The sequence below is a fragment of the Rutidosis leptorrhynchoides genome, chromosome 4, assembly GCF_046630445.1.
Source record: "Rutidosis leptorrhynchoides isolate AG116_Rl617_1_P2 chromosome 4, CSIRO_AGI_Rlap_v1, whole genome shotgun sequence".
Taxonomy (NCBI): Eukaryota; Viridiplantae; Streptophyta; class Magnoliopsida; order Asterales; family Asteraceae; genus Rutidosis; species Rutidosis leptorrhynchoides.
The window spans coordinates 227,203,011-227,218,232 of record NC_092336.1 but is presented as its reverse complement, the minus strand read 5'-3'; the positions used below and the strand labels follow the sequence as shown (position 1 = coordinate 227,218,232).

General features: G+C 35.6%; 1 protein-coding gene across 1 annotated transcript; it reads right to left on the bottom strand.

Annotated features, from left to right (window-relative positions):
- Nucleotides 1-4,721: 4,721 nt before the first annotated feature.
- LOC139841451 (uncharacterized) lies at nt 4,722-14,382 on the bottom strand. The gene is made up of 3 exons (XM_071831667.1): nt 14,207-14,382; nt 13,818-14,080; nt 4,722-5,299 (listed from the first exon to the last, which is right to left on the bottom strand). The coding sequence occupies exons 1-3, from the start codon at nt 14,380-14,382 to the stop codon at nt 4,722-4,724; spliced, it is 1,017 nt and encodes a 338-aa protein (XP_071687768.1).
- Nucleotides 14,383-15,222: the final 840 nt, after the last annotated feature.

Here is a 15,222-nt window from a genome sequence, read left to right as displayed (position 1 = left end):
ACATTTGCATACGTGTCTATGGTATCCCAAGATTACATAATATATTAGAATACATGTATAATACAATATAAGTTAGCTAGGATATGATTAATATAGATTTGTTACCAATTTTCACGTAGCTACAACAAGCAAAAATATCCAATCTTGTTTTACCCATAACTTCTTCGTTTTAAATCCGTTTTGAGTGTTTCAAGTTGCTATGGTTTCATATTGAACTTAAGATTATGAATCTAAACAAAAAAAAGTGTAAGTTTATAATCGAAAATACAGGTTACAAGTCGTTTTTATAAATGTAATCATTTCAATCGAAAGAACGACGTCTAGATGACCATTTTGGAAAACATACTTTCACTTTGAGTTTAACCATGATTTTTGGATATAGTTTCATGTTCATAAGAAAAATCGTTTTCCCAGAAGAACAACTTTTAAATCAAAGTTTATCATAGTTTTTAATTAACTAACCCAAAACAGCCGGCGGTGTTACTACGACGGCGTATATCCAGTTTTACGGTGTTTTTCGTGTTTTCGGGTTTTAAATCATTAAGTTAGCATATCATATAGATATATAACATGTGTATAGTTGATTTTAAAAGTCAAGTTAGAAGGATTAACTTTATTTGCGAACAAGTTTAGAATTAACTAAACTATGTTCTAGTGATTACAAGTTTAAATCTTCGAATAAGATAGTTTTATATGTATGAATCGAATGATGTTATGAACATCATTACTAACTTAATTTTAGTAGGTAAACCTACTGGAAATGAGAAAAATAGATCTAGCTTCAAAGGATCCTTGGATGGCTTGAAAGTTCATGAAGCAGAATCATGACACGAAAACAAGTTCAAGTAAGATTTCCACTCGAAATAAGATTGTTATAGTTATAGAAATTGAATCAAAGTTTGAATATGAGTATTACCTTGTATTAGAAAGATATCTTACTGTAAATAAGAAAGATTTCTTGAAGTTAGATGATCACTTTACAAGATTGGAAGTAAGCTTGCAAACTTGGAAGTATTCTTGATTTTATGAAACTAGAACTTATAGAATTTATGAAGAACACTTAGAACTTGAAGATAAAACTTGAGAGAGATCACTTAGATGAAGAAAATTGAAGAATGAAATTATTTGTAGGTGTTTTTGGTCGTTGGTATATGGCTTAGATATAAAGGATGTGTAATTTTGTTTTCATGTAAATAAGTCATGAATGATTACTCATATTTTTGTAATTTTATGAGATATTTCATGCTAGTTGCCAAATGATGGTTCTCACATATGTTAGGTGACTCACATGGGCTGCTAAGAGCTGATCCTTGGAGTGTATATACCAATAGTACATACATCTAAAAGCTGTGTATTGTACGAGTACGAATACGGGTGCATACGAGTAGAATTGTTGATGAAACTGAACGAGGATGTAATTGTAAGAATTTTTGTTAAGTAGAAGTATTTTGATAATTGTATTGAAGTCTTTTAAAAGTGTATGAATACATATTAAAACACTACATGTATATACATTTTAACTGAGTCGTTAAATCATCGTTAGTCGTTACATGTAAATGTTGTTTTGAAACCTTTAGGTTAACGATCTTGTTAAATGTTGTTAACCCATTGTTTATTATATCTAAAGAGATGTTAAATTATTACATTATCATGATATTATGATATATTAATATATCTTAGTATGATATATATACAGTTAAATGTTGTTACAACGATAATCGTTACATATATGTCTCGTTTCGAAATCCTTAAGTTAGTAGTCTTGTTTTTACATATGTAGTTCATTGTTAATACACTTAATGATATATTTACTTATCATTTAACATGTTTAACAAAGTGTATCAATATCTTAATATGATTCATATGTACTTAGTAAGACGTTGTTATAACGATAATCGTTATATATATCGTTTTCGTGTTTCTTAATTCAATAGTCTCATTTTTATGTATATAACTCATTGTTAAAATACTTAATGTGATACATACCTATCATAATAATATGTTAACTATATATATATATATATATATATATATATATATATATATATATATATATATATATATATATATATATATATATATATATATATATATATATATATATCCATATATATGTCATCATATAGTTTTTTACAAGTTTTAACGTTCGTGAATCACCAGTCAACTTGGGTAGTCAATTGTCTATATGAAATCTATTTCAATTAATCAAGTCTTAACAAGTTTGATTGTTTAACATGTTGGAAACACTTAATCATGTAAATAACAATTTCATTTAATATATAAAAATATGGAAAAGTCTGGGTCACTACAAATTTTGTGATGAACAACACGTTTGACTTTTGTTTCAAAATCTTTGACTCCAAAATTGGAGCTCGATAAGATAAATTGAGTCTTGAAACTTTCCAGATAATTTAAATAAAAGATTTAGGACATAACTGCTTTAATAGATTTTGAGATAAAGCAAGAATTTGAAGTTTTTAGAAAATGATGCAAAAATAGAGAACACGGGCTGTAACCTTTAAATTAATTTTTGATTTTTGTTATTTTTGCTCAATTTACAGTAGTAAAACATTATATAGGTGCTAACAGTTATAATTACAGTTAATGGGGTTTAATTAACATTTGTTTGATAGCTTGATTGGCTCGACTTTTACAGATTCGTTCAGTACAATCAAAATGAATAAAAATAAAATTGGGACGTAATTGAATAGGGAATGGTACGATTGATACTGATGCGTAACAGATTGGAGACCAATAACAAAAATTACAACAGCTTGGTTGTGATGCAAAACAAATTTTGATTCTTTTATATAAATATATGTATTTATCTTATTAATTATTAAATAAAGGATAATACCAATTTTTTTATATATTATTATATATATAGTATATATCTGTTTTATATATCTGTATATATATATATACCAGTATTTTTATATATATTTCGTATATATGTATTTGTGTTTATATATAATAATTAATTAATAATTATAACTACATTATTATTAATAATACAAAAAAATTATAATAATATAATATTAATAATAATAATAATAATAATAATAAGAGTAATAATAAAACTGATAATCGTTAATATTCTTGTTAATAATGATCATAATTATTATGAAATATATAACACTAATATTATTTATAACAATATTACTAATTACACTAATAATAACAATAATAATAATAAAATTAATAATAATATATCAACTTTCATATTTATGTATTATCTATTGATATTAATATTATACATAACATTGACTTTAATAATGATAATAAAAATATTTTTATTATTAGTGGTACTAATAGTATTATTAGTTATAATATCATTAATTTTACTGATAATAATAATATTAACAATAATAATAATATAACTATTTATACTTAACTAATTTTCATATATATAATAATAGTAAGGATACAAAGATTAATATTAATGTTAACATTATTAATAATAATGAGAGTAATGAGAATAGTATTAATATTACATTTACACATATAATTATAATTAAATTTAATATGTTACAATTTATTAATTATATCATATTTACCAATAATATAATATATTGAATCTTTAGTATTTATTTACTATTTATATTTAATAGTTCTTATGTTTAGAATTTATATATATATATATATATATATATATATATATATATATATATATATATATATATATATATATATATGTGTGTGTGTGTGTGTATATATATTTTTACAAATTTATTTACACACAATTGTTCGTGAATCGTCAGAAATAGTCAAATGTTAAATGCATTCATGTAAACTGTTCCAAATTTTTGAGATTCAACTTTACAGACTTTGCTTATCGTGTCTAAATCATATAAAGTTTTAGTTTAAATTTGGTCGAAAATTCCCGGGTCGTCACATTTTTTACGTCGGTAGTCCTTGTGGTTTGCAATTTTAGCATGAACGGTCTTTCTGTTTGACGGTTAATTAATATTTGTGTCAAATTGAAACATGTGTCAGACGTGTGAAGATAGATATATCGTTATCTTTCCACTTCTTTAACTAATTCTTACCATTCATCCATTCAAACACCTTCATTGTAACATGAATATTTGTACATTATTTATAATTATTGTAGTTAAATTATGTTTAAAATCATTCACACCATTTTCACACTCAAATGATTAACAAAATTAGTAACACTCCAAACACAAAAGTAAGTTAAAAGGGTGAACCATATCTAAGCATTGAGAGTGAAATAATTACTTTTTATACATGTATTGACAACAAGGATTGGACGTCTACTTCAAGATTAAATATATGTTTAAAGATACTTAAAGTAACATTGAGATCTGCAAGTACCATTTAAAGAATTGTGTTGACACCTTAGAGCACTGGGTGTGGTGATGCGTCAATTCAGTGTTAGTTCAGTGTCTTGCTGATGACTAGACGCTGACTGGACTGACATTGTAAACTAACATTGGTGAAACAACAGGGGAATTGGGAAGAATGTCAGTTCAGTGTCAGTTCAGTGTCTTGAAAAGAGAAAATATTTTATGTTATTATTATTTAATTATTTTTTAAAATTAATTAAATTATTTAAAAAAACAATATTAACACAAAATAAACTTCATTAATAATAAAAAAAAAGTTACATAATTAAAAATTAAACTACAAAATAAAAATACAATGCATAATAAAGATGTTATTTGTAACTCGAATAGCCCAAAGATGTTCGACCAATGTCACTCTTCCCCCTCATCCTCATCCTCCTCTTCCTCCTCCTGAGCTCGAATAGCCCAAACATGTTCGATTAAATCGCCTCGTAAACGTTCATGCACCTCCCGATCGTGTAATTCCTTCGTCCTGGCTTTATACTCTTCACATCTATCGTACCAAGTAGTTTGCATGTTCTGAACCGGTTCATACACCCAATTATTCTCAGAAATGTTGAACCCATTATCTCCAACTATCATGTTATGCATTATGATACACGCATACATAATTCTTTGAATAGCTTTCAACGAGTAAGCCCTTGCAGGTTGTTGTAGTATATGCCAACGTCCTTGTAAAATACCAAAAGTCCTCTCAACATCCTTTCTTGCCTTAGATTGTTTACGTGAAAAGTATTTACTCTTGGGATTAGCTGCACTCGAATACGCTTTAACAAACGATGCCCATTGAGGGTAAATCTCATCCGCTAAATAATAACCCCTTTTGTACTCCACACCATTAATAACATAAGGGATGTCTGGGAAATTATCATTAAGCATCGATTCGAACAAAGAACTGGTATTTAACACATTTATGTCATTGTTTGACCCTGTAAGACCCAAATATTTATTGTACATAATGTATTTATGGTGTACGATGCGTATACGAAGTGTACGAAGCAGGTACGTGTTGCTTGCTCGAACGTCGAAGAAAACTGGACGTTGTTTGAGGTACAAAGTGTGTACGTATCTTTTCAATCCCAAATAAAGTTTAAGTTGATGTTTCAAAGCCTTACCATTGGAAAGAATATCTTATTATGTTTCCAACTATATTTGATTCATCGAAAACGGAGCTACGGTCAAAAAGTTATGGCCAAAACAAGTTTCTGAAATCTGACCTGCAGGGTGGAGCGGCGCCCCACCATTTGGCGCGGCGCACCGATTGGGTCTGATGCGTTTTTTTCAGCATTTTAAGTGTCTAAATGAAGGGTATTATGGTACTTTCGCATATGGACGGATTGGGGCCATAAAAACTGATCAAATCTGATCCAAGTCTCCTTATTTCATTTTATTTTCCATTTAATTCTCCATTTCTCTTCAAAATCTAAAAACACTCAAGATTCAAGTGAAGATTTGAGGCTCGAGGCTTGTGATTCGATCTTAGGAGCAAGGAGAAAGGTTGCTCTCCTCGTTCTTGGCTACACGGGAGTACAAACGGTAAGTGTTAACTCTAAAATCCGTTTTTGGTTGATTTCTCATATGATTTAGGGTTTAATTGGTGCTAGTAATCTTGTTAATTAGTTTAAAGAACCCTACTAGTCATGAACATGAAGGTTTAAACTAGTGATGGTGGAATTGGTTGTTTATCTTGAGATTAGGGTTTGTTAATGTGATTAGTTGATTAAAGAACCTAATTAGAGTGTTTAATTCATCTAATGAATTATGATTGAAAGGATTTGATGAAAGAACTCTTGAATTGGAAAGTTTGACTAGTTTAGGTCATAAAATGGGTTTTTGAGTAAACAACCCTATAAATGGTGTTTAATGGCTAAAAGAGTTAAGATTAGCTATTTCGGGAACGCGGGAAGTGATTTCATGAGTTTTGGACTTGTGAGTATCGTTTTATGCATATTAGGGTGTAAAACACACTTTAGGACCAAATGGGCGGGTCATGTGTTTAAATGAGTGATCGAATGACCAAACCATGTTCAAATGATGTTGTTGAGGCATAATCACAAGTCATTTGTGATTATGAAGGTTTTCGAGCGAAAAATGGTCTTTGGTCAAAGTTGTTCAATAAGATGTTCTAGAAGAACATAAGTGTTGTTTGAGTCGGATAAGCATTTCGTGTAGCTTATTTGCATTGAAACTTTGCGTAGGTGATTTGCGTGAAGTCGGTGGAAGAAGTAAGATCGCGGATACGTTCTTCAAGTGTTCAAGGTGAGTGGAATATTTATACGCTTATGTATATAATTTGGTTGCCTGAGTGCGGTGTGGTAAGTGACATCCGTTAGGACTCACTTTTCGGGGACCACAATTGGGTTGGAAAATATAGTGAGTGATATCCGCGTGGATAGCTCATCGTTGACTATATTTGTTTTGCGTATGTGGCGAGTGATAAACGTTTGACCTATCGCTCTTTGTCGGCCACGTGTGTATGTGTGTGTGTTCGAGCATGTAGCGAGTGATTAACGTTTGACCTATCACTCTTCGTCGGCTACATGTGTATGTTTAGATATGTGGTGAGTGATTAATGTTTGACCTATCACTCTTCGTCGGCCACATATGTGTGTTGGGGTAAGTGGTGAGTGTTATCCGTTTCGGGATCCGCTCTTCGTTGGCCACTTATCGGGGGATGGTAAGCGTAGTGGTGAGTAGTTAACGATTTTGACTTACTACTCTTCGTCGGCCACTTACGCGTGCGATGGGTGGTGAGTAGTTAACGATTTTGACCTACTACTCTTCGTCGGCCACCATCGAGTCGAATGTCGACATTGGGTATATTGGGATGTGTAATTTTATTAGCATTGTACGTATTCGTTTTTGGCATGTATTATTGTTGAGATCTCTATGCTAATGATGTTGACTTGTTGTACGTACGATTAATCGTTTATTTGTTATTGCGGTTTGCTAATGTTATTGTGTTGTTGTGTAGGTGTATGTAAGTAATTGGATTATGTATGTATGCGTATAAGTATTGCATTCACTAAGCATTAGCTTACCCTCTCGTTGTTTACATTTTTAGGTTCGAAGGCGGACGTGGCAAGGGTATGCTCGGGATTAGATGATTTTCCCATTTTGATGCTTGCTTGGATTCGACCTAGGATTGGGTAGTTTATCTCCAACATCATGCTCGTAGTTTGTTGGAACTTAAACTCATTGGGTCGAAGTTGTATTTTGTATTAAAAGGGGTATTTTGGGCATATGTGGGCCCCGCGATGTAAAACTCATTTTAATTAATTAATCATGTTAGTTTTACTTATATTAATGTGTTGTAAAAAGCGTTTCGTCTGAAAGTGTCGGGAACGAGTCTATCTTTTTCGCATTTAAAAAGCCCGAGGACAGGCCGTTTTGGCGCGGCGCGCCAGATAGGGGGCGCGGCGCGCGGGGTCACTGTACAACAATTTTTTTTTGTTTGTATTTTCACGGGGTTTGGTCGAGGGTTGGTTTGGGTTGTTACAAGTGGTATCAGAGCATGGTCTAAGGGATTTAGGTGACTTGAGATAGGCGCCTAGACTTAGACTTTTGTGTGTGCTATTATCGGGACTTGTAGGATTACGGGTCGGTTCGGGTTTCTAGTTAGTGCCTTTGAGAATAGGTGCTTTAACTATGTGTTGTTTATGTTGATACTAATTGTGTTGTTTTGTGTTGAATATCTAGCGAAATGGTTGTTGTATTCATGAGTTCGGCATGGCGTGTGAGCGTAATAATGCGTCGCGAACATTATTACGGTTGCAAGCCAAGTCATGCAAGTGATGTACAACAAGTATTGGACTAGATGGGATGCACGAACGTTGGCATACTTATGTGATGTGATTATTGTTCGTGGCGGTGTATGTGATTTACTTGTGTTGCGTTCCTAACCAAGTTCATTTCTTAGAATGAAGACGAGAAACGGACATGATAATGGTGATCAAAGCGACGACTCCGAGTTCACGGCTAAGGTTGAGGCCATCATTAAACGTTATAAAGTGGAGTTTCTCGAGGATGTTAGAAAGGTGTTCCAGGAATCGGTTGATGGGCAAGTAACCGAACTAATCGACGAACGAGTGGATGCCGCGATCGAAAAGGCATTCGAGGCTAGAAACATTTACCCTCGTGGTGAAGGGAGCGATGGTAACGGTGGACATGGAAGGCGGGACTTCCATTACAAGAACTTCAAGGATGCTCAACCTCCTATGTTTAATGGGGTGAGGGATCCGTTGAAGAGTACATGTTGGGTTTCCGATATCGAGGGGGCTTTTCGTACTAGTGAATGTCCTCCCGAGAAGAAAACGAGGTACGGGTCTAGCATGTTACGTGAAGAAGCCAAGTTGTGGTGGGATGACAAGATTCAATTGTATGGAGAGGAACAATGTATGAGCTTGTCATGGGATGAGTTCAAAGAGGAGTTCTTTAACGAGTACCGAACTTCTTCCGACCTTGATAAAATCCGGGACGAGTTACACAATTTGCGACAAGGTTCGATGGACTTGGTTACTCTCAAGTCTACCTTCTTGGCAAAGACTCGTTTTTGTCCGGAGTATGTTGGTGACGATCACAAGTTGATGAAAGATTTTTACCGTACGATGAATGATGAATTGAAGGGTAAAATTAGTCGGGGAATGGCTAAGTCTTTTGAGGAGCTATTCGAATTGGCTCGGGGTTTCGAACCGGAGGTGTCGAAGCCAAGTGTGTCTGATGTTAGTAAACGGAAGTCCGAGACTACGATGCATTCGAACAAGAAAAGTAAGAGTATTTTCGAGGGCCGCGGGAGCATGAAAAGGAGTGGCACCGGTGGTTTTGTGCCCACGTGTTATAATTGTGGCGAACGAGGTCATTTGTCGCGCGAGTGTACGAATGCAAAGTCTAACAAGGTTATGTGTTTTAATTGTCAAAAGGAGGGACACCGAAGGTCGACGTGTCCGGATTTAGTTAGTGATGCATGAGAACCTGACGATGGTGTTCAGGTAATTTTTCGACTATCTTATTGAAACGTACTTATGATGTTGTTTGTTGCATTTTGTGTTAGTGCGTAGTGTAATGAGGGGTAGTGTTCCTCATGGAATTACCCTATGTTGTTGATCCGGTTGTCGGGCGAAGGGCATAAGACTTGGTGCAACCAAGCATTCCTTGATATTTGGAAAATGTTTATACCAAGCCACATAGGTGGGTTTTGGAGTTCTAATGATAGAGCGTGTTCGCTCTCGTGTAGAGGTTGTTAAACCGTGAGGTTCGTCGGGTGGGTAAAACCCGAGAGATCTAGTGTTGATCTCGACGTGTATTGGTGAAGGAGTCTACATGACGCGACGTTAGGTGCCTTTTTCCATACCTACAAGCGTAGTGTTCGACTCCGATGGTGATGCGGTTATGTTGTACTTAGGGTACCGAAGATAAACCCTTAGGTACATGAGTGACTAGGTGAAACTTTGATTAGTTACGGCAATCGGAGAATTTGCAAGGTTAAAGTTTGGGTAAATTATGGTACACTTTTCGTTCGAAGTGTTTGAGGATAGGTTTTTAGTGTGAGATTTCAGATGATGCTCATAGTGGATCTGAAATTTGTGTAGGGACCTAGATTTGGTCGGTTTGCGGTAGAGTACAATTTCGGTTAAAATTGTACTTATGATTTTGGACTTAAATTATCACCGAGGTGGTAATGTGGTAAATCTCGTTGAGAGGTAATGGACGTGTTTGACGAGCAAGGTGAAATCCCTCGGTTAAGGGATGTGTGTGTCGGATTCTCTTCTAGAGAATTATTGTTTTGTGCCTATGTGCGATATAGGTGGTTCTTGCTCGGTTGTGATGGCGATATTCGCGCATGCGGATATTTCGTGTGCGGGAATTCCTGGATGTGTGGAATGATTCTAAGTATGTGCATATACTTAATTTGTTTATATGTATTGTGGCAAGTATTATCCAATTACGAGGATTCACTTTTCGTTGGCCACGGTTGAGGTGTGATAAGTAGTAAGTGTTATCCGCTAGGATTCGCTTTTCGTCGGCTACTTATTGGTGTATGGAATGCATTTTCCGTTAGTAATCGTTTTTGTTTGGCCATGTGTGGGTAGAGGTAAGTGTGATCCGTAGGGATGCGCTTTTTGTCGGCCTCTCGTCGCGTAGTGGTAAGTGGTTAACGTTTGATCTACCGCTTTTCGTCGGCCACGTACGCGTAAGGATGTGGGGCAAGTGGTATCCAATCGTGAGGATTCACTTTTCGTCGGCTCCGTTGTATTTGCTTGTTGGCCATGTTATTGTTGTGCGGTTACTTTAGCGATGTACATGATAAGGGTACGCTAAAGGGGTTACTAACTTGATACGAGGTATGGAACGTTAGCTTACTTATGTCACGCGGTCGAGGCATGAGTTTGTCCCGGTTTGGGGACGAAGCGAGACTTAGTACTCGGTTTGGTAGAATTGGTGAATCATGGAGGATGATTCTAAACAGAAAGGTAACTTTGTGTAAGGTCGCCTAAAGGATTTGTATGAAATCTTCGAATTTGGGGGAAATGTTGTGGACATCGAGTTTGGACGTAGGTCGAAGGACCATGGATTTTGGTACTTGCTAATTTAAGTGACAAGGATCACGAGGACGTGATCGATTCTAAGTGGGGGAGAGTTGTAAGACCCAAATATTTATTGTGCATAATGTATTTATGGTGTACGATGCGTATACGAAGTGTACGAAGCAGGTACGTGTTGCTTGCTCGAACGTCGAAGAAAACTGGACGTTGTTTGAGGTACAAAGTGTGTACGTATCTTTTCAACCCCAAATAAAGTTTGAGTTGATGTTTCAAAGCCTTACCATTGGAAAGAATATCTTATTACGTTTCCAACGATATTTGATTCATCGAAAACGGAGCTACGGTCAAAAAGTTATGACCAAAACAAGTTTCTGAAATCTGACCTGCAGGGTGGAGCGGCGCCCCACCATTTGGCGCGGCGCGCCGATTGGGTCTGATGCGTTTTTTTCAGCATTTTAAGTGTCTAAATGAAGGGTATTATGGTACTTTCGCATATGGACGGATTGGGGCCATAAAAACTGATCAAATCTGATCCAAGTCTCCTTATTTCATTTTATTTTCCATTTAATTCTCCATTTCTCTCCAAAATCTAAAAACACTCAAGATTCAAGTGAAGATTTGAGGCTCGAGGCTTGTGATTCGATCTTAGGAGCAAGGAGAAAGGTTTCTCTCCTCGTTCTTGGCTACACGGGAGTACAAACGGTAAGTCTTAACTCTAAAATTCGTTTTTGGTTGATTTCTCATATGATTTAGGGTTTAATTGGTGCTAGTAATCTTGTTAATTAGTTTAAAGAACCCTACTAGTCATGAACATGAAGGTTTAAACTAGTGATGGTGGAATTGGTTGTTTATCTTGAGATTAGGGTTTGTTAATGTGATTAGTTGATTAAAGAACCTAATTAGAGTGTTTAATTCATCTAATGAATTATGATTGAAAGGATTTGATGAAAGAACTCTTGAATTGGAAAGTTTGACTAGTTTAGGTCATAAAATGGGTTTTTGAGTAAACGACCCTATAAATGGCGTTTAATGGCTAAAAGAGTTAAGATTAGCTATTTCGGGAACGCGGGAAGTGATTTCATGAGTTTTGGACTTGTGAGTATCGTTTTATGCATATTAGGGTGTAAAACACACTTTAGGACCAAATGGGCGGGTCATGTGTTTAAATGAGTGATCGAATGACCAAACCATGTTCAAATGATGTTGTTGAGGCATAATCACAAGTCATTTGTGATTATGAAGGTTTTCGAGCGAAAAATGGTCTTTGGTCAAAGTTGGTCAATAAGATGTTCTAGAAGAACATAAGTGTTGTTTGAGTCGGATAAGCATTTCGTGTAGCTTATTTGCATTGAAACTTTGCGTAGGTGATTTGCGTGAAGTCGGTGGAAGAAGTAAGATCGCGGATACGTTCTTCAAGTGTTCAAGGTGAGTGGAATATTTATACGCTTATGTATATAATTTGGTTGCTTGCGTGCGATGTGGTAAGTGACATCCGTTAGGACTCACTTTTCGGGGACCACAATTGGGTTGGAAAATATAGTGAGTGATATCCGCGTGGATAGCTCATCGTTGACTATATTTGTTTTGCGTATGTGGCGAGTGATAAACGTTTGACCTATCGCTCTTTGTCGGCCACGTGTGTATGTGTGTGTGTTCGGGCATGTAGCGAGTGATTAACGTTTGACCTATCACTCTTCGTCGGCTACATGTGTATGTTTAGATATGTGGTGAGTGATTAATGTTTGACCTATCACTCTTCGTCGGCCACATATGTGTGTTGGGGTAAGTGGTGAGTGTTATCCGTTTCGGGATCCGCTCTTCGTTGGCCACTTATCGGGGGATGCTAAGCGGTTTCGCTTTTCATCGGCCATCCTTGTGATTGAGGTAAGTGTTAACGTTTCGGTTGCACTTTTCGTCGGCCTCATGGTGCGTAGTGGTGAGTAGTTAACGATTTTGACCTACTACTCTTCGTCGGCCACTTACGCGTGCGATGGGTGGTGAGTAGTTAACGATTTTGACCTACTACTCTTCGTCGGCCACCATCGAGTCGAATGTCGACATTGGGTATATTGGGATGTGTAATTTTATTAGCATTGTACGTATTCGTTTTTGGCATGTATTATTGTTGAGATCTCTATGCTAATGATGTTGACTTGTTGTACGTACGATTAATCGTTTATTTGTTATTGCGGTTTGCTAATGTTATTGTGTTGTTGTGTAGGTGTATGCAAGTAATTGGATTATGTATGTATGCGTATAAGTATTGCATTCACTAAGCATTAGCTTACCCTCTCGTTGTTTACATTTTTAGGTTCGAAGGCGGACGTGGCAAGGGTATGCTCGGGATTAGATGATTTTCCCATTTTGATGCTTGCTTGGATTCGACCTAGGATTGGGTAGTTTATCCCCAACATCATGCTCGTAGTTTGTTGGAACTTAAACTCATTGGGTCGAAGTTGTATTTTGTATTAAAAGGGGTATTTTGGGCATATGTGGGCCCCGCGATGTAAAACTCGTTTTAATTAATTAATCATGTTAGTTTTACTTATATTAATGTCTTGTAAAAAGCGTTTCGTCTGAAAGTGTCGGGAACGAGTCTATCTTTTTCGCATTTAAAAAGCCCGGGGACAGGCCGTTTTGGCGCGGCGCGCCAGATAGGGGGCGCGGCGCGCGGGGTCACTGTACAACAATTTTTTTTTTTTTTGTATTTTCACGGGGTTTGGTCGAGGGTTGGTTTGGGTTGTTACAGACCCAGCAACCCCAAAATAAGCATGCCATATCCAATTATCATACGAGGCAACGGCTTCAAGCATAATAGTTGGATGACTATGATCTCCTCGCTTAAATTGGCCTTGCCATGCAACCGAACATTTTCCCCAAACTCAATGCATATAATCTATACTACCTAGCATGCCGGGAAAGTCATGATTTTCCTCATGAACCTCGTATAAACGTTCCATGTCCTCACGGGTAGGCTCGCGCATATAATCATTTGAATATAAAACAACAATACATTTCATAAAATTCTGTAAACTTTCACGAGCTACACGTTCCGACATTTGTAAATACTCGTCTAACTCATCGGGTGCATAACCGTATGCCAACTGATGAAGTGTCGCCGTTATTTTTAAATGTGTACTAATGCCTAACTCGCCACGGCAATCAGGTCTAACATGAAACCATTCAAAATATTTAGGTAAACGATTTGCAGAAATATTTAATATACCTTCCATAATTCGGTTGAATACACGTCTCCTCATTCGAAATCAACGTTTGAACTCCACTTCGCTATACTTCGGACGTTCAGCAAAATAGTCTCTTATGAGGCGATCATGTGCTTCATGGTGATCACGTCTGATATAGCGTCGCGTTAAACGAACATTAGAACTATCCCCCTCATCACTTTGATCGGCCTCTAACATTTCGAGTGCAAGCATCGTATACTCATCGCTGGAAGATGAATAAGCCATTGTATTTTATAAACTATTTTTTGGATTGTAAAAAAAATGAGAGAAGTGAGGTTTGTGTGAGTGTATAGATTGTGATTTGTGTGTGTATATATGGAGGTTTAATATATATGTTATTTAAAGAAAAAAACCAATAAATCACTTAACGACTATAAATTTGAAACGGGGCCCACTTAAACATCCAAGATGTTAGTTTATATTATTATTAGTCCATGTATTAGTCTTATTGGGTTTAGCCCTTTTAGCATTGTTAGGGTTTTAGCCCATATTAGGCCACTATTGTATTATGTACCGACATCGAATCAAATAATATCAATTCATTTTATTACGTACTGTAATATGGTATTGAGCCTAACACTTAAGGTTTTTTTTTTTCTTCTTTGTTGCTTGTAACGCTACTCTCATCATTCGCCGGTACTCATCACAAAACATCCGCTGCCTTTTCATCAATTGGTGATTTTTATCTCTTCATCATCGATCTATTATATACACGTGTATACGTACGTATTCATTGAATTTTATCAATTGATTTTTTATCAATTGATTTTTATCATATGCTGCCTTTTTATCAATTGATGATTTCATACACGTATTCATTGTATACACGTGTTAGTTGGTGATTTCTATTCTCCTAGAGCATATCACGTGTTACTCTTTTTTTTTTTCATGCCATTCCACTTTATTGGTTCTCAATAATTATTTAGCACATAAATTAAGTCTGGTTCGTATTGCAAGTGATTCTTAAATTAATCGGTGACATTGTAGTCGCTGACATTGTAGTCGCTTATTCATCATGACATATAAAGGTGCTAACGATCACGTCCACTCGGATAAAGATGCTTT

What these genes read in the sequence shown, in the direction of transcription:
- LOC139841451 (XM_071831667.1), bottom strand. Translation starts at nt 14,382, where the DNA reads ATGGCTTATTCATCTTCCAGCGATGAGTATACGATGCTTGCACTCGAA. An exon ending in TATTTTGCTGAACGTCCGAA is followed by an intron (nt 14,081 to 14,206) that starts GTATAGCGAAGT and finishes GTTTCATGTTAG; the next exon opens with ACCTGATTGCCGTGGCGAGT. An exon ending in TGACTTTCCCGGCATGCTAG is followed by an intron (nt 5,300 to 13,817) that starts GTAGTATAGATT and finishes TGGGTCTTACAG; the next exon opens with GGTCAAACAATGACATAAAT.